The sequence below is a fragment of the Kogia breviceps genome, chromosome X, assembly GCF_026419965.1.
Source record: "Kogia breviceps isolate mKogBre1 chromosome X, mKogBre1 haplotype 1, whole genome shotgun sequence".
In the NCBI taxonomy this organism is placed as follows: Eukaryota; Metazoa; Chordata; class Mammalia; order Artiodactyla; family Physeteridae; genus Kogia; species Kogia breviceps.
In genome coordinates, this window is record NC_081330.1 from 5,095,971 (window position 1) to 5,114,431 (window position 18,461).

The window sequence follows — 18,461 nt, forward strand, 5'->3', positions numbered from 1 at the left end:
AACATGTCCACCGAACAAAGGCAAGGAAGTGGAGCTGAACAGTTTTCGAGGTAGCAATTTATATAGATGGTCAGTCATCATAACCCTACACCAAGTCTACCATAAACAAAAGATGGGCTTTCTCACTAAAGATTGTATCTCGGGGCGGTGGGGGAGGAGGATGGTGTGGAACGGAAAGTTAACGGCAGCTCTCCATTGTAAGCAGGTGCCCTGTGTAGACAGCTTGAGTCTAAAGGCATAAAAAAAATCGGGGAAGATCATAGCGAAGTCCACAGCTATCACTACAAGAGAAATGCAACTGGTAATGTGTTCATTTAACTTCCAAAAATTACAAAATACAAAACATGATTTAATATTTAATATACTCCATAACTTATAGGAAATTTCATTTCCACTTCTATGATTTCTAAGAAAGTATTCAGCATATTTTCCCATGTTCTCTAAAGTACTAATAAAATCTTTCTGAGTTAACATATTAATTTTAAGTGGTGAATCAAAAAAGGCCATTTATAGGAAATAAATCCTTCATTGGAGCATAAGAAAATAATCATGATTTTTCATACAAAGCTTTGCGAGAAGCACTGTGCGAACATTAATCAAATATCATGACATTCAAAGCCTATAATATCATGACAGCATGACAATAAAAGAGATAAAAAGAAACTTATCTGCTTTGTGAAGACTTGGGTGTCAAAGAAAAGAATCTTGGGTAATGGTGTCGCCAGCCAGAAACCTCAGAGTCATTTTAGATTCTCTCCGCGGGCTTCCTCTCAATAGCCCATCGAATTAATCACCGAATTTCATCTAATCAACCTTAAAAATCTATCTCAAAATAGGCCCTAATTCAAACTGCTAGCATTTCTGGCCTGGAATATTTCAACAGCCTGCTCAGTACTCTTTCTGCCTCAAACATTACCAGCCCTATGACGACATCAAACTCCCTTTCCCCTACTCTCCTGCCAATCCCCACCCTCGCCAACGTGACTTTTCTAAAACATCATCTGCTGTACTTACAGTATTAAAAGTCTCCTCCTCAGGACTTCCCCGGTGACGCAGTGGTTAAGAATCCACTTGCCAATGCAGGGAACACGGGTTCGAGCCCTGCTCCGGGAAGATTCCACACGCCGCGGAGCTATTCCGCCCCTGTGCACAACTATTGCGCCTGCGCTTTAGAGCCCACGTGCCACGACACTTAAGCCCGCGCGCGTGGAGCCCGTGCTCCGCAACGAGAAGCCACCACAGTGAGAAGCCCACGCACCGCCGCGAAGAGCAGCCCATGCTCACCACAACTAGAGAAAGCCCACGCGCAGCAACGAAGACCCAACGCAGCCCAAAATAAAGAGATTAATTAATTTTTTTTTTCCTGGTACGCGGGCCTCTCACTGTTGTGGCCTCTCCCGTTGCGGAGCACAGGCTCCGGACGCGCAGGCGCAGCGGCCACGGCTCACGGGCCCAGCCGCTCCGCGGCACGTGGGATCCTCCCGGACCGGGGCACGAACCCGAGTCCCCTGCATCGGCAGGCGGACTCGCAACCACTGCGTCACCAGGGAAGCCCTAATTAATTAATTTTTAAAAGTCTCCTCCTAACTCCCCAAACACAGCTGATTCTTTTTTTTTTTTTTTTTTTTTTGCGGTACGCGGGCCTCTCACCGCTGTGACCTCTCCCGTGGTGGAGCACAGGCTCCGGACGCGCAGGCTCAGCGGCCACAGCTCACGGGCCCGGCCGCTCCGCGGCATGTGGGATCTTCCCGGACCGGGGCACGAACCCGCGTCCCCTGCATCGGCAGGCGGACTCCCAATCACTGCGCCACCAGGGAAGCCCCACAGCTGATTCTTTTGTGTCTCATGAATCCCAGGAGTCAACGGGCTCACTCACAACTTGATGTGGGTTTACATGGTAGAATGCCTATACGGCCACTTCTTCACCAAGAAAACTTCTAATCACACTTCAAGAGCTAGCACTCAGGTTACTACTTCCTTCAAGAAGCTTTCCTGAACATTTCAGACACCCTTAGTCATTCTCTCAGTTCCCACAGAATATTGAACAACCGTCCATTATATTTCACTGTGATTTTTCTGCTTTTGTGTCCACATGTTATCTCAGTCTTCCAGCTCCTAGCACAGTGGGTGCTCAATAAAAGTTTGTTGAATGAATAAATAAAATCAATCAATAAAAGAAGATACGAGATCTTATACTCATTCTCTTCTAATGGATCTTTCCAACAATGCATATGATAATATTTTCAGATTTAAATCATCCCAATTCATAATATCAGACTCAACGTGAGCAACTCAAACTGTTACACTGTTGTTTATACGTTTGGCCTTGGGCCAGATGTTGCACTCAAATATCCAACAAAACTATTTTCTTTGAGATTTATTTTACGTGGATTGTGGATTCAGACTTAACTCTCTGATGTGGGTCCTTTTTACCCATCGATCTTGCCTGGGAAGAGATGTTAGATCTTCCCATCTCCCCAAGGATCTGAAGGCCACATTTGTTCAAGTAAATCGAGTAGAGCTGCAGAGAGATCATTTGGGTGTCTCAGTACAAAGGAGAGACCAACTGGTGAGACTGCACTCAGGGTGAGCATCTTGATTTTCATTTCCAGCAGGTGCCTGGGAGCCCATTTCTGGATGTCCCTTGGGAAGCTGGCTTCCCCAGTAAGTTTACATCAAGACCTGGATGAACAGGAGATGCTGAGAGGCAGAGGGAGGTCAAAGAATAGGTTTGCTCGAAAACCAGGGTCATCTCCTTAACCAGCTTCAGGAGTCATCAGTCCCATTGTAGTCTATGTGAATGGTGACCCCCGAAACTGCAAGATGGCAGCTACTTCTCCCATCACCGACCTATTTAAGGAAATTGCAACATAGTTGTAGCATTCTTCAATGGTACATACTTTAAGCAGTGAGCTACCACTGCTTATATCATAAAAAGCACAGCCCTTGAAACTCCAACCAACTTCCAAGGCTTTACACAGTCCATTTCATTTCGACATCCTTTTTTCCATCGACCCACGCATTTCAACTTGCAGCTTCAGCTCAACCTCATCTCACCTTTAAAACCTCAACAAAATAGATCCTTTCTCCTATCACTCTTTCATTCTAAGTCACCTCAGAACCTAGTACTGCCCTGGAGGCTGGGCAAAAACTTCATGAAGTACCAAGAAAGCCATCATTCTCTAGCCTTCTCCTCCCAGAATTCCACTGCCTTCACAGGTTCCCCCAGAGAGACACACGGACAACGGCACAGGCATATGTACACGTGCACACACAAACACCCCGCACGCCAGCTGTGAAGAGCCTATAGGGGCTTCCACAGACCATCAGCCCTTTCACCCCCACTTATCCCAAAGTCACAGTCTATGCCAGAGGACATGCTATTCCTAGAATCTTAGAAATCCCTTCCACCCCACACCCAAGTCAAATACACACTTTAGTCCTCCCAGTCCATAAGGGATTCCAGAATCCTAATTGGGTTTAGACTAGGTTCTTCTCCCTCGATAAAATGATAGGACCAGAAACTAACATGACATTGTAAAGCAACTATATTCCAATTAAAAAATAAAAATGTTCCTACAGGGACTCCCACGCACACACACACACACAAAAAGATAGGACCAGCTTCCTTTTACTGGTTATCTCTGAGATCATCCCTTTGCATCTGTGATTCTGAACCCAGATTGGATATGCAAATGGTCCCCTGTCCTAGGAGCTTAGGCACTCCAAATCGAAGAAAGCAAAAGAGAAGATGACCTTCACCCCATGAGTCACTAAGGAAAGAGAACCCTCCTGAACAGAGATGTGATTTGTGGTGTGAAGACTATTTCTAATCCTGGGTACCAAGCCTTCTTATCCATCTACCTGCAGGCCTGGAGGAGCCTCTCCCCCACCGGCCAGCTCTACCTTCACTACCAGCACCTTTCCCGATCCAGGATTCTGCTCTCTGCAGGTTGTAGAGCTGACCTTCCTCCCCTCTCTTCTCAAAGCCATCTTCCTATTGATGACAGACAGGTAGAGCAAGCCAATGTTTTTTGCTGTCTGAAGCTTTGACTAGACCTAGCTCAGGGGTCAGCACACTGTTTTGCAAGTCAGATGCAGCCAACAGCCTGTTTTGGTATGGCTCACAGGCCAAGAATGGTTTCTACACTGTAAGATGGTTGAAAGAAATCAAAAGAACATTTTGTGAAACATGGAAATAGGGGATATTTGAGTTTTGGTATTCACATATAAAATTCTACTGCCATACAGCCATGCCCCTTCATTTACATGTTGTCTATGGCTGTTCCCATGCTACGGTGACAGAGTTGAGGATTTGCCAGACTACGTGTCCCACAAAGCTCAAAATATTTACTTCATGGGAAAAATTGCCCACCTAAGCTCTAGTTCATAATCAAGTCAACTGCATTAACAGATTCTTTTTTCTCTATTACTTAATTGGGAAGAAACTTTATAGCTACTATCTAAAGGATTTTTAAAAATCACTTCTCCACAGCTGTATTTAACAGTTTATCCACCGTCAAATTGAAGAGCTTAAAGAGAAGTTGGCTCAGAACCTCTGCGGACTAAACCTGGATTCAGTTCTGAGATGCAGAAGCCCACCTCCCTCTTGCGGACTGGCTTGGGTTTTTCATAATGAACACCACTGGCCTCCCTCCATTCCCAGTCTGGGATGTGTGAAGAAATGACACTTCTCGTAGTGGGTTGACTCATTTCCCCCCCAAACTCATACCTACCTAGAACCTCAGAATGTAACTATTTGGAAATATGGTCTTTGCAGATGTAACTAGTTAAGGACCTAGAAATGAAATCATCTTGGATATAAGAGAGCCCTAAATCCAATGACTGATGTCCTTATAAGAAGAGGAGAGGATACAGAGAGACATACAGAGGAGAAGGCCGTGTGAAGACGAATGCAGAGAATGGAGTGATGGGTCTACAAGCCAAGGAATGCCTGGGGCCACCAAAAGCTAGAAGAGGCCACGAAGGATCCTGTTCTAGAGCCTTTGGAGGGAGCTCAACCCTGCCAATACCTTTTTGGATTTCGAGCCTCCATAACTGTGAGAGAATAAATTTCTGGTGCTTTAAGCCACCCAGTTTATGATACTTTGTTATGGCCATCTATGGAAAACTGATACATCTCCCATTTCCAGACCCTGGCAAATTTTTCAAAGAACTTTCACAGCCAGTTAGTTCACGGATTCTCACAGTGATTTTCTGCGTAGGCAGTCGATGGATTCCCTGCATTCTTTTACTAAGGTACAGGGAGACTCACCCATTCAGCATCTAGGGATAAAAGCCAGGGATCCTTCCTGCCGCTTGCTAACTACTCTGTGAAATTTGATGACGTGTAAGTTTTTTCTATTACGATACTTGGGGGGCTCAAACATTTGAGAGACATCTTACTCCTTCTCTGCCAATTATTTACATGCCCACTCTTAATGGACCCCTCATTCACACCTAAGGTTTATCTAGAGGATGGTTGTGTTTCAGCCACAGAAATCCAGATTTCAGCTCTGCTGTCTGAGCATTCTGCTAAAGTCATCCTAGCAAACAGACAAAAACTCAGAAACTTCATGAACCAAGAAGAGGTCCTCTAACAAGTGGCGTCATATGTTACTCATTTAGGAATATTGCAAAAACACTACTTCTCACCATATTTGTAAATGAAAAACACATGAGTGTAACCTGTACTACCAGAGGAAAAATTGCTCTTTTGGTAGGTTTGGCCCCTGACTTTTGAAATATGAACCCATCAGGGGAATTTCAACTTACGCTGGATTCAGCTTATTATTCTCTTGCCTCTTACATGCCAGTAGAGAAGCTAATTTGAGAAAATTGAATTTCCATGGCATCACGGAAATGGCACTGATGACCTGGGTTCTAGTCCTAGCATTGCCATTTGCTGGCTGTGTGACTTTACTCAAGTAACCCTTGGTCTCTCCCAGCCTACATTTCTGCATCTGTGGAAAGAGAATGATAATAATCTCAGGCCCCGGGAGAATCAGATCAAAATAAGATGGCTGGGGATTTGGGAGAAATGGGGCGATATTGGTCAAGGGGTACAAAGTTTCAGTTATGCAGGATGAATAAGTTCTGGAGACCTACTCATGGTGGCTATAGTTAATAATACCATACTACACACTTGAAATTTGCTAAGTGGGTAGAGTTTGTGTTCTCACCACATACACGATCATTAGCATGATTGTGGAGGTTATTTCACAATGTTGATGTATATCAAAACATCAAGGTGTACAACATCAAGCTGTACCCCTTGAACATATACAATTGTTATTTGTCAATTACACCTCAATAAAGCTGGAAAAAATTAAGATAATGTATATGAAAGCCATTGGAAACCGTAAGTATAAAGGTAATAGCTTTTTCTTATTGTCACCTATATTATAAACTCCATTCGGTAACCAAAGCATAGCCCTTTTTAAAAAGATTGTCAATTAAAGATCGTTTGCTTTCACGTCAATTAAAAACAGATACTTAAGAGACTTACAACAGCCATAACGAGTTTCATAACTCCAGCCCTTCGCGTTCACTATTTGGCTTGAGTCAATATGGTTATATCCACCTGTCAATTTTTCTTATTCTTTAGCACAGAATAGGAACAGTCTGGTTTTTATGACTTGCTCAGAATGTACTAAGCTAATCGATATATCCAGTGATAACAGGATGATTTGGAACACACGTAACAAAAGCTTATCGCTTTACTGCATACTGAATCTGTCAAAATATTTTCCTAGAAGTAATGTGAAAATAGAAGTTCTCCATCTTTCATTATGTTAGTGGGTGGTGACAAAAGGATTAGGAGGCTATTTCCTGAGTTCACATCTTGGTGTTTTTCAGTGAAATGCAGCCTATAGCTGTTTATCTTTTTTTTTTTTTTTTTTTTTTTTTTGCGGTACGCGGGTCTCTCACCGCTGTGGCCTCTCCCGTTGCGGGGCACAGGCTCCGGACGCGCAGGCTCAGCGGCCACGGCTCACGGGCCCAGCCGCTCCGCGGCACGTGGGATCCTCCCGGACCGGGGCACGAACCCGCGTCCCCTGCGTCGGCAGGCGGACTCCCAACCACTGCGCCACCAGGGAAGCCCTATGTTTCTTTAAAAAATGAGTTGAAATATAATAATACTCCACACTGAATTGGTATCCAATCCCCAAAGAAGATCCAATTCTAGTTTGCCCATATTGGGCGAGTCTTCAAAATTCCCCAACTGTTCTGAAGGTTGGGAGTGAGAGCTAGGCAGATAAGGCTCGCACACTCCAGGCTGTCGAGGCCCACACTCTTGAAGGGAGGCAACAGCTGAAGGACCTTTACAAACAAGGTAGGTTTGGGCTTAGCCGCAAAGGAGAAGCACGCCCTCAGAGACTTACGGCTGGAAGAAACCTCACTGATGAGCTAATCTAAATTCCCCATCTAACGAGAGGCCTAGAGAGGTAAAATCACTCTCTCAAGTTCACGGAGCAAGTCCAGGCCACAAGTGAAACCCACATCTCAGCAGACCTTGTTCAAACTGTACTTTGTAATATGCCACACGTCCCCTCACAAAGAATTACTAAATTGATGAAAAAATAGCAATGTTTTTAAATGTATTATTATTAATGATGATTTTAATTGGCATAGTATAAAAATGAAAGGTTTTCTTTCAGAATAAGAATAAATCAATCTTTCCAACCAAAAAAAAAAAAAAAAAAGTGTTAAAAGTGACAAGGGATTTAAAAGCACAGAGCATCAAGACTGTTGCACTGGAACCAAACAGCCTAACTAATTTTTAAAAATGCAATGTTGAAATAGCTGACATGGTTCCAGGATGCTGATGGCTGAATCACTTACATACAGCCTTAGAAAAGAAACATATATGCTAAAGAAGAGGACTTGAGGAGATGAGAGGCGGGGGGGGGGGGCGGGGAGGGAAGAGACCCAGGCATTTGCACAATCTTTACTAGGCCAAAGTTGAGCTCTCTTCCAGAGTTTGACTGGTGAAAATGGAGGGAGAGGGGCTAAGGACGGACAGGGGAGGAGAGCATCGTTTGCCACAACCATTTCAGCACTGCTCTAGAAAGAGCCTTGGGAAAGCAGGCGGAAGAAAACCGATGCCTACAGAGCAAGAAATGAGATGTGCTTTCGGGTAAGGGAAAAGAGAACGCAGGAGCTCAGAAATCACTGCTTGAGTCGGTGACAGGGATTGGCCTGAGAGTTCCTAGGTCACCACCCATGAAGCCACTGGGACAGTGGGATTTCAAGTTCAGTATCACAATCTGGATGCCACATCACCTAGGCATTCAGGACACTTAAGACTCTGGCTTTTTGAGCCCCATCTCACTTTGGTCCGATAAACCCTCATTCGCAGGCAAACCGGCCTATGCTCAGAATATACCTTGTATGTTCTTGTCTCCCTTTTTTGTACCTGCCAGTGTCTCCACCCATCACTAATTTGCACGCACGTGAACGGTCCTGCCCTCCAGATCCCTGTTCACCTATTGTGATTCCACCCAGTATTCAAGGTCAAGTTCAAAATCTATCTTACTCTGTAAATAAGTTCATTTGTACCATCTTTTTAGATTCCACATATAAGTGCTGTTGTATGATATTTGTCTTTTTCTGTCTGACTTCACTAAACAGAAACAGACTCACAGACTTCGAAAACAAACTTATGGTGACCAAAGGGGAAAGGTGTGGAGGGAGGGATAAGTTAGGAGTTTGGGATTAACAGATACACACGACTGTATAGAAAACAGATCATCAACAAGGACCTACTGTAGAGCACAGCGAACTCTACTCAATAGTCTGTAATAACCTATATGGGAAAGAATCTAAAAAAGAATGGATATATGTATGACTGAATCACTTTGCTGTACACCTGAAACTAACACAACACTGTAAATCAACTATCCCCCAATATAAAATAAACATGAAGTTGAAGAATCTCTCTTGCATTCTGTCTCTGTGAAACCTTCTGGGGTTACTGCTATGCGTCACTTTCTGGTGAGACACCCTTATGACTGTGACGGTGGTCTCAGCCGCCCCTCCCCAAGACACCTTTTTTTAATCATCGAAATATGACAACCTTAATTAAATCCTCTCCCAGCATCTCTGAGCTCTCCATCACAAAGAATATGAGGCTCCAAGTTCTACTGGCATTACCGACTATGCTTTTTAGATGCTCAGCAAAGGCCACTTCATTCAGCTTAGAGAGACGCTAAAGCTGCAGGGGGCGGAGGGCAAACGAAGAGGGGTGGTGAGGAAAATGAATTTTAATCCCAATGAGACCAAGCAATTGGAAGAGTTAGTCCAAAAGCATAAAGAAAAAAGCAACTACTATGCGATGGACTCGCAGAGAACATACAAAGCTTTCTGGATCCTACACTTCTATGGAATATATCTTAAGGTCAAGGTCTCTGCTGGCACCCTTGAAAGTGTGAGGCCTTTCCAAGGTTTCTCCATTCATTCCCAGTGAGGTGGGGATTAAAGCAGGGAGAGCCTTAGACTGAATACTATTTTATTTCCATAAGAATGGGCAAAAAAAGAAATTCACGATGTACATCAAGTGAAAAATGCTTAGCACGGGTTGCAGACAGCAGCTGGACGGCCTTCCATTCTTGGAAGGATCTGCCTCTACGGTTTCCGTGTAGCTGCCCGGGTGCATCCAGCTCACGGATGTTAAGTTCCCACCGTTCTCTGCAGTCCTCACACAAGGGACCTGAGCTTCCTATCCACGTATAATGAATAAAGCTAATTGCACCCACAGTGTTCACTGCATAGGGCATAAAACAAGGCAGGCACAGTCACAAATGTGAGCAGTAACTTTTCAGCTGGTTGACGAAGCTAGCCACTAAAATAAGCTAAAGCCCAGAGCCCATCATTCATATCGTGTATTCAGCGTTTCCATCCAATAAGCTTCCATTCCAATAAGCTTTCGTAAGTATAGTATGAATGTGCGGAGCGTCATCACCATAACGGGTCATTTGCTTTCCAAGGTGCTCCTGGCTGTGATCTAAGACTATCTGAGGTTCCAGTTGCCTCGAAATGAGGAGCCTCTTCGAAAAGTTGAACGGAACCGATATGAATGATGGGCTCTGGCTGCAGAGAACGGTGGGAACTTAACATCCGTGAGCTGGATGCACCCGGGCAGCTACACGGAAACCGTAGAGGCAGATTTTTTTTTATCCTAATGAAAAAATAAGCAAAAACATCTGTAATGAAATCATGTATAAAGCTACATTTATTAACAAATTCGTTTCCTAATGAAACACCATCTGCAAGCAACCCTCAGTTTCCACTTGACATAAATAGGTCTTTTACTGTTTTCAGATGCAGTTCACAGAAAAGTCTAAGTGCAACTGCAGAACACATCAGTCTTTTGTTTATTTGTTTGTTTGTTTGTTTCCTGGAAAGATTGTGAATTAAGCTTTTAAGTAAATCATTTGTTTAAAAAGCGTGCTTCCTAGGGAGGGTGGGAGGGAGGGTGACGCAAGAGGGAGGAGATATGGGAACATATGTACATGCATAACTGATTCACTTTGTTGTAAAGGAGAAACTAACACACTATTGTAAAACCGTTATACTCCAATAAAGATGTTAAAAATAAATAAATAAATAAATAAAATAAAAAGCGTGCTTCCATTGAAAAGCTGACCTTTGGCAATAAAGCTGGATTTTATTAGTATCCTTTTTAGTTAGTATTTATTAGTATCCTTATTATCAATACAGAAATTCTAAGAAGCAAGGGAAGTTTCAAGGATGGGAAATAATTAAAATGTCTCCACTACGTACACAAGTGTAGACACAGAAACAGATATGGGCACACGCACACATGCACATTTCATTCCAATAATAAACCGTTTATGATCTCTCAACTCACTAATATCTTCATATCTGCTTATTCGCGTATCTTCGAACATGTCTTTTTCCTGGTCATTCAACCCCCCACTCCGCCCAAATGCACTTCATGAACACACATCAGCTTCCTGTCACTTGAGCCAGGGAAAAAGCTGGGAAAACTCAAAGAAATCCTATGACTGCTCTATGGACGAGCCTTTTTAGTAATAACTCAAAATAATGCTACCACTCATTGTAGATGGTTACTTTGACCAGCGACCCAGAACCCCAGGCCTGGAACTCTTGGAGCCAGGGACTGGGGCTGAATTCTAATGCTAAGTGCTCTTGAAAAGTACATCAAGATTTAATAGGGTGAATTTCCAGACTCGGTCAGTTTCAACCAAATCAATTCCATTAGGTTCAAAGTTCCATAAGGCCCCACCCTGTCTATATTTCCGCCCACGTTTTAATCTACACCCTTCTAAGTTCTCTCTTAGGCTGGCTAACTTCTCTTCCCTTTCCGCTTATTTTTGGTTTTCACATTGCCCTTGAAACCTGTATATTCTCCTGACCTTAGGGCCCTAAGCTTTTCTCTATCCCTCCTTCAAATCCTTCCTTGAGATTTTTTTTTTGGCGGTACGCGGGCCTCTCACTGTTGTGGCCTCTCCCGTTGCGGAGCACAGGCTCCGGACGCGCAGGCTCAGCGGCCACGGCTCACGGGCCCAGCCTCTCCACGGCACGTGGGATCCTCCCGGACCGGGGCACGAACCCGCGTTTCCCGCATCGGCAGGTGGACTCTCAACCACTGCGCCACCAGGGAAGCCCCAAGTAACCATTTTTGAAGTTCATTCATTCAACATTTATTGAGTATCTACTGTGTGCCAGCTGATTGCTAGGCGCTTGGGATACAGAGAAGAACGAGACCTTCCTTGCTCTCAGGGAGCTCACCGTCTAATAGAGGAGACAGACACATAAACAAGTAACTACCATACAATGACGTCAGTGCCAGCCAAGGTGTATATAAGGCGCTCGGCAAGCCCAGAGAAAGGACTTTGTCAGTAAGCCTCGTGGAATCAGGGAAGCTCTCATGGAGAAAAGTGACAACCAAGTAGACTTGGAAGGAGAAACAGGACTTCACCAGGAAGACAAGGGAGGGTAGGGAGAGACATCCTAGGCTGAGGAGACAGCAGGCACGAAAGCAAGGAAGCGTGACAAAGCCAGGGCATGACGGGGAACCACAGGTAGCTCCGCGTGGCTGACATCTCAGCTGCAGGCGAAGAAGTCGTGAAGTATGAGGTCGGGAAGGGGGTATGAAATCAGAGAGTGAAGAGCTTTGTATGTGGGACTAAGAAATTTGGACTGTTTCCTGGAAGCAATGAGAAGGCATTGAAGAATCCAAAGCAGAGAGTGACATGGTCAGATCTGCCCACTGGATCAGCCTGGATGGAAGATGGTTTGAAAGAGAGGTGAGACTAGAGGGAGGGACACCAGACAGGAGGCGGCCCAGGCCAGGCAAGAGATGCTCACGGGCGCCTCGAAGGCGGTGAGGGTGAAGAGGTGACAGACTGGAGAGATACTTGGGAGGCAGCTTGACAAGACTCCATGAATGATGATGAAACAAACAGCAAAGCCGCCTGAGAAATGAAACAATACTCAAAACATGCATTCAGAAAATCCAAACCAAGGGCCCCAGTCCTCCCTTCGTGTTCCCATCGTCCTCTGAAAGCAGCGCATCTGCTGAGTGTGAATAAAAGAAGAAGAGCCAGAGGGCACGTATGGTGAGACTTCTCTAATTCAGACACCACTCACTTGGACTCTGCAATAGTTCAGACAGACTGTCTGTGAGTCCTATTGAGTAAGAATTTCAACCTACTTTCTTCCTCCGTGTCTTTTCAAGCCTTTAGTCACCAGTAAAAGCAGTGGTTTCTTCTGCAGTCCAGCGCTGAGGTGCAGTAGACGGCTGCTTACATGGTGGCATCTGAGAGGCACCCAATATATGCCCCCCACCCAGGGGCCACAAGGCCTGAGATCCGATCATTACCGATTCATTCCTTTGGGAGAGGCTTTGGTCCCCCTGGACTTCTCTTTTATAAGGCAATGCTTCCTGAGATAGTTAAAACATTTAGTCATTCTAAACACAGTGGGATTTTGGTTGAGCATAATGATTTGGCTTTGACAGAAGGGATCAAGGTAGTACAAGAGGGTTTAGGTAGGCACCTGTAGAAGAAGGTGATGCGGAAGGGAAGATTGAGGGATACGGAAGATAATGTTAAGATCTTGCCAAGGAACAGCCCTGCAAGCGCTCAAGAAACTACGATTCTTAAAGAATGCCTTCCACTTCCGGTTCCAGCAAATCACACTTGTACATCCTCGTACCTTAAGGAACTTCTGTGTTTTATGTGTATGATACGCTATCAGTTAGTGAAGGCCTAGGGTGACTCACAGTCTTTTCATGTACCTCATCCTGCTTAGGACCAATGAAAATCTCCAATGTGATTAATTTGTACAGAATATTACTACAAATGCATTCTCTGAAACTATCTTGTAACTCAACTTTTCATTCACTCAGACTGACCTTGTCTTTCGTCATTCCAAATTATGGAGATTTAACTGTATTTGCAGAGTGCTAATCAGTCAAGTCACAAGTGACAGAAGATCAAGACTCAGACTCTGACCTTGAAGAGTCTCATCTACAGCTCAAGAAGGTAAATAAGAGCTGCTTGGGAATACTTGTTTATAGAGATTAGAGCAGTGAACTAAAAAAAAAAAAAAAGAAAAAGAAAAAAGAAAAAAGGAAACAAAAGAAAACTTTAAAAATTACTTACTTCACTTGTTTGGAGAATCGTGAACTTTGGCAGTTTAGTCTTTGAGCTGGGCGCACTGGCTTTGCCATCCAAGAGTGACCCAAATGACAGATTCCCCAAGCTGTTCTCGAATTCAATGGAAGGCTTCAGCGTGGGGGACATGTCCGGGGCTTGGTCCTGACCATCCATGGGTCTGACATATGCGGTTGGTTTTTGCTGCCCCACGCTTGTTTTGCAGTAAACCCCTGGTGGGAAGTTTTGAACCAAAAGGCCACTGCTGGGAGCTAATAAAGAGGAGGCAACTAGGGGAGACCCAGGCGCTTGCAGTGTGAATTCGGATTCTTCTGGTGAGTTGGACTGAAAGATTTCTTTGAAAGTATCCCCTCCACTGGCCTTGAGATTATTGTCTTCCTTTGCAGATGGGTTGGACTCTTCAACTGCTCCAACTTGAGGCTGTTCAGCTGGGTAGACAAAGAAGTCTTCCAGTCTGGCTGGGGGCTGGTCCTGTGTTGATGGCTGTATCTTGTTGGGCTGACCACCAGCCTGGCTGGCGGGTACCATGCTAGTGTTCTGACTATCTCGTGGCCAGTCAGGTTTTGACTTCCGGTTGCTGTGTATTAGAGTTGAATTCAGTATCACAACAGAAGGTGGAGGCATTGGTGCTGAGGAGTGAGTGCTATCCTGATGAGGTGGGATCATTCGGTTCTTTTGTTCTGGAAAAAAGCTTGGCTCATTGCTGTTGATGGGAGTCTGGGGCACGGGATTCTTTGGGATTCCCACTAGATGATTCTGATTAGAATGGTTAGTCAGCAAATCCTTCATCTCATCATAGTTTCCCAGCGTGTTCTGGACTCGGTTGGCAAGGGCATCACCTTTGTTTGTCTAAAATAACAAAAAGATGGGGGTGGGAGGAGAGAGAATGAATAGGTTTGTGTTTCCTAATGTTCATGTTTCATACAGATGTCCTAAGTAGACTAGCACATAGGGTTCTTTAAAATTCTCACGCTGCCATATAATTTCATACATTTCATGGGCTATGTAAGAGGAAAAAACTCAGTAACGCTATTGAAAGAGCCTCTTGGCGTGAGCTGTGTGATTAACGTCTGCATACTCCCTGGCCTGTTCTTAAACACGCTCATTGGGAGAAAGTTTTAAATTGCGTTGCTTACGAATTATATTAGCAAAATAACTTACTTGAGGTCCAGTGAGTTGAACTGTACATTCTACACTGTGATTAACAACTTCCGCTTACTGACCATTGGAATTGTAATAGAATGTTCGACTTCTATTTGTTCTCGACGTGTCAGCCCTTTGCGCTACGTTATACCATGAAAAAGCCTTAGCCCGTTGGATAAGGAAGTCGGTTAAACTGTGCTATCATGACTACATTCAGTTTAGAAAAGGCATGGGCTTAAACCACATTGAATTGAGCTAACTTATGACTAAAGTGAATCCAATTCCTTTTAATCAAAGACTGCATAAATTACTGGCGTCTGCCTACATATTCTGGGGGCAACTGTGTTTACATAGTGATGATTCATAGTCGTTTACTTTGAAATGGTGCAAAAACCGTTCAGCAACAGCGACTCAAGCTCTCCTCTGTCTTTTCAAGGGTCTAGAAAAATGTATTCAAGAATTTAAACTGTTGGTTAAGTAAATCAAAACAAAGTCCGATTTCCAAAGTTGGCAACTACATCATTCTATGGAGAACGAACACGAGGACGTTTTAGCGCTCTCTTTACCTGCCAAAGGTGTTATCAAAACCAGCTGCTGAATTCAGAAGGGCAAAGGGCTGCTTTGCGTCTAGGCTGCACTATTCTGGCCCGAGATGTTGCAGTGAAAGGCTACCAGCATCCAGGGAGCCATCTGGCAGCAGGGCCAGCGCCTGGGGAAGACGGCCACCCCGTGTAGCCTCCGTGTCCCAGGAGTCACAGGCGAGCTCTCCATGCACAGGAGGGGGTGACCACCTCCCCACTGGTACAACCTCCACCGAAGACAGATGTTTAACATCTAAGGTTGCTCACACGCCCTTAACACCTGGCGTGGAGCCCAGGCCCCTGGGGAACACAGGGTGTGTGCCTATTCAAGCCTGGCATCTCCGGCTAAACCTAGGATGTACGGCTGCGTGCTGCTCTCCGTATGTCAAGATGGGAGAGTGTGTGGATGTATGGAGGGTGAAGTGCTGGAAATGGATGAAATCACCCAGGGAAAGGAAATGAAGAAAGAGAAGATCAGGCTCAGGAGAGAGCCCTGTGGAACGTCAACCTTTAAGAGACCAGGAGAAGAGGGGGACCTAGCAAAGGATACAGAGAAGGAGCAACCAGACGGGGAATGAAGCTGGGAACCTTGGCCTTGTTCTCACCATAATCCCCACCTACTGTACAGAGCATTCAACTCGGGTCCCGTGGCAAATCATATTCAAAGACTAAGGAAAAGCATGCTAATGATATGCTAAGAGGGCTCCGTGGGGGATGGGGAGTTTTAGAAAGCAAATAAATATATGTCAGTTTTCGTTTTCTTATCCTCAGGAACATCTTGTACTGCATCACATGCAACCTTGGTGCTGAAGGAGTGATCAAACAATTACCGTTCCGTATAATCCTCAGCTGAATAATCACTCCATTTTCAGAAGTACATTTGAAAGGCATCCTTTAATAGGTAGAGGAGGGTAGAAATCACTTTTATTCCCTGAAAGTCCCTAGGTTTGTCAGTTTTAATGGCAGAAATTACTTTTCAGCTAAGGCAAGAATAAACGCTTTGTATACAGCAGTCTCCTTCAACGGAGGTGCACAAGGAACAAAGAGATTTCATTGTGGTCAGGGCCCAGTAGAATTTGATGCAAGCTGTAAATACTTGCAGGGTTGTTCTGGTCCCTCAAATAGTTTACCTCTTGGACCAGATGATTGCCTGATAAAAACTAATACCTGCTATCTTCAGGATCTGACCCAACAAGAGGAAACAGCACCATTTCATTTCCTATTTTTAAATGCCTCCATTTATATTGTCTCCTTTAATGAGTTAAGACATGCTTCCTTCCATTAGACAAAGAGAATTCTATAACCTTCCCCTTTTTGCCTTAGCTACCAGGAAGCTCAAAGTTATTGACCTTTCATTGACAGTTCATTGATCATTTACCGAACATTCTTTGACCTTTCATTGAAAGACAGTTCTAGGGAATCAGAACTTTGCCCCCAGATGTCACAGAGAACACCACAATACCTCAAAGTTCTGAGAAGTCATTCACTCTCTCTGGGCCAAAATCCTCAGGACCCAAGAACCTCAAGGCCCATTTGTTTGCAAGCAAGCTAGTCACATCCCTGTTCATATTTCAGCAGTAAATAAAAGGCACACGTTCATCTTATCTTCAGTGGAGAGACCCTGCTTAGGTTTTAACGTCTCTTCATTTCGGTTTACTGATTTACTGATCTGAGTTTCTGATGCATGCTTTACTGTTTTACTGATCTGAGTTTCTGATGCATGCTTAGAATTTTTTTCCATCTCTCGGTTTTAAAATATGCTTGAAATTAGGAGAATTTCTAAGCTGGCCAATGTCTAAAACTGTTGTCTACATGACTAAAATTAGACGAAAATTGAAAGCTCTCCAAATAAGTCTAGAAAATCCACCTCCCACTACATAGGGTCTACTACAGTTATGATTTCTTTTCCAGCACAAAACTATGAGCTTTTCTTCAAGGTCAGAGACTACCTTTTATTCATCTTCATGTCCTCAACACTTAGCACCATGTCTGATGCATACTAGGTACTCAGCAAATTGCTGCTGAATGAACAGAATCAAATTATAATTCATACCCTGCCTATATCAATAAAGGATTTGCAGTGGCTTGGAGTCAAGGGTACACAACCAGAAAAGCAAAGGTTAAGCTAACTTGGTTACTGTGATTGAACGTCAAATTGAACTTTGAGCTTCTTGGTAGCTAAAGGCCAAAAGAAAAAGCTCATAGCTTATAGAATTATCTTTGTCTGATGGCAGGAAGCATATCCTAATTCATTAAATGAGATAAACGTTTGCCGGGTACTGAAATGTGAAAAGGAATTCTTCTCACTGGTTCGGTTTCAAGGTTACGAGAACCTCTGAACAGTAAAACAAGTCGTTTTTTCAGCACCGATTTTACAGAAGCTGCAAAGACGTTCTTCACATGGCTTTTCCTCATGATGACTAAAAAGCAGGAGCGCTGTGTTGAAGTCTAACTCAGTGAAGGCACGTCTGCACGTGGAGTTAGGGGGCCAAGTTAACAGGTCCCACCGTAGGGCCCTCCGGTACACCTAATGGCATAAGGGGTGGAGCCGGGATAACCCGGGGGATGAAGGGAGGTCAGCTCCCTTCAACCAGCTCCCTCACACCGCAGTCGTCTCAGAGGCACTTGTGACCGGAACTACATAGCAGATAGTTCAAGGTTGAGTTCACTGGTGACACTTTCTGAGTTGCTGATTGAAAGAAAATCCGTAACAGACGTGCTGTGGTTACAAGCAGCAATTACCACGGTCATTCTCAAACACACACTGGTAAACTCAAAACACCCATGAGGCTGGGGTAGGCGCAGAGGACACACAGACACACAGCCTCAAGAAGTCCACCACTCAACAATCTCAAAATAATCAACAATACGGACCAGGTCATCAGAGTCAACTCTCTGCCTTCCCAACACTGGAGGTGGGTAACTGTCAACCAGTTTTCAGATTTCTCGAGATGTCGATATAAGATCCACTGGCTAGGAAACCCAACGGGGCCTGAAATACATTTACGTACATGATGGACGTCCATCTCCATGATGGACGCTCATTATTCACCACAGCAACTTCTGGTTCACA

The 18,461-nt window shown here is 44.3% G+C and overlaps 1 protein-coding gene across 5 annotated transcripts in view; it reads right to left on the minus strand.

Moving 5' to 3' along the window:
- Positions 1-18,461, minus strand: part of AFF2 (ALF transcription elongation factor 2) — a 491,933-nt gene that overhangs the window by 308,726 nt on the left and 164,746 nt on the right. For 4 of the 5 annotated variants that reach the window (XM_067023268.1, XM_059050316.2, XM_067023267.1 and 1 more), the window contains exon 3: positions 13,653-14,513. The exons of the other annotated variant lie outside the window; for it this stretch is intronic. In XM_067023268.1, coding sequence (XP_066879369.1) covers positions 13,653-14,513 — 861 coding nt within the window. The remainder of the gene's footprint in view (positions 1-13,652; positions 14,514-18,461) is intronic. 5 annotated transcript variants of the gene reach the window in all.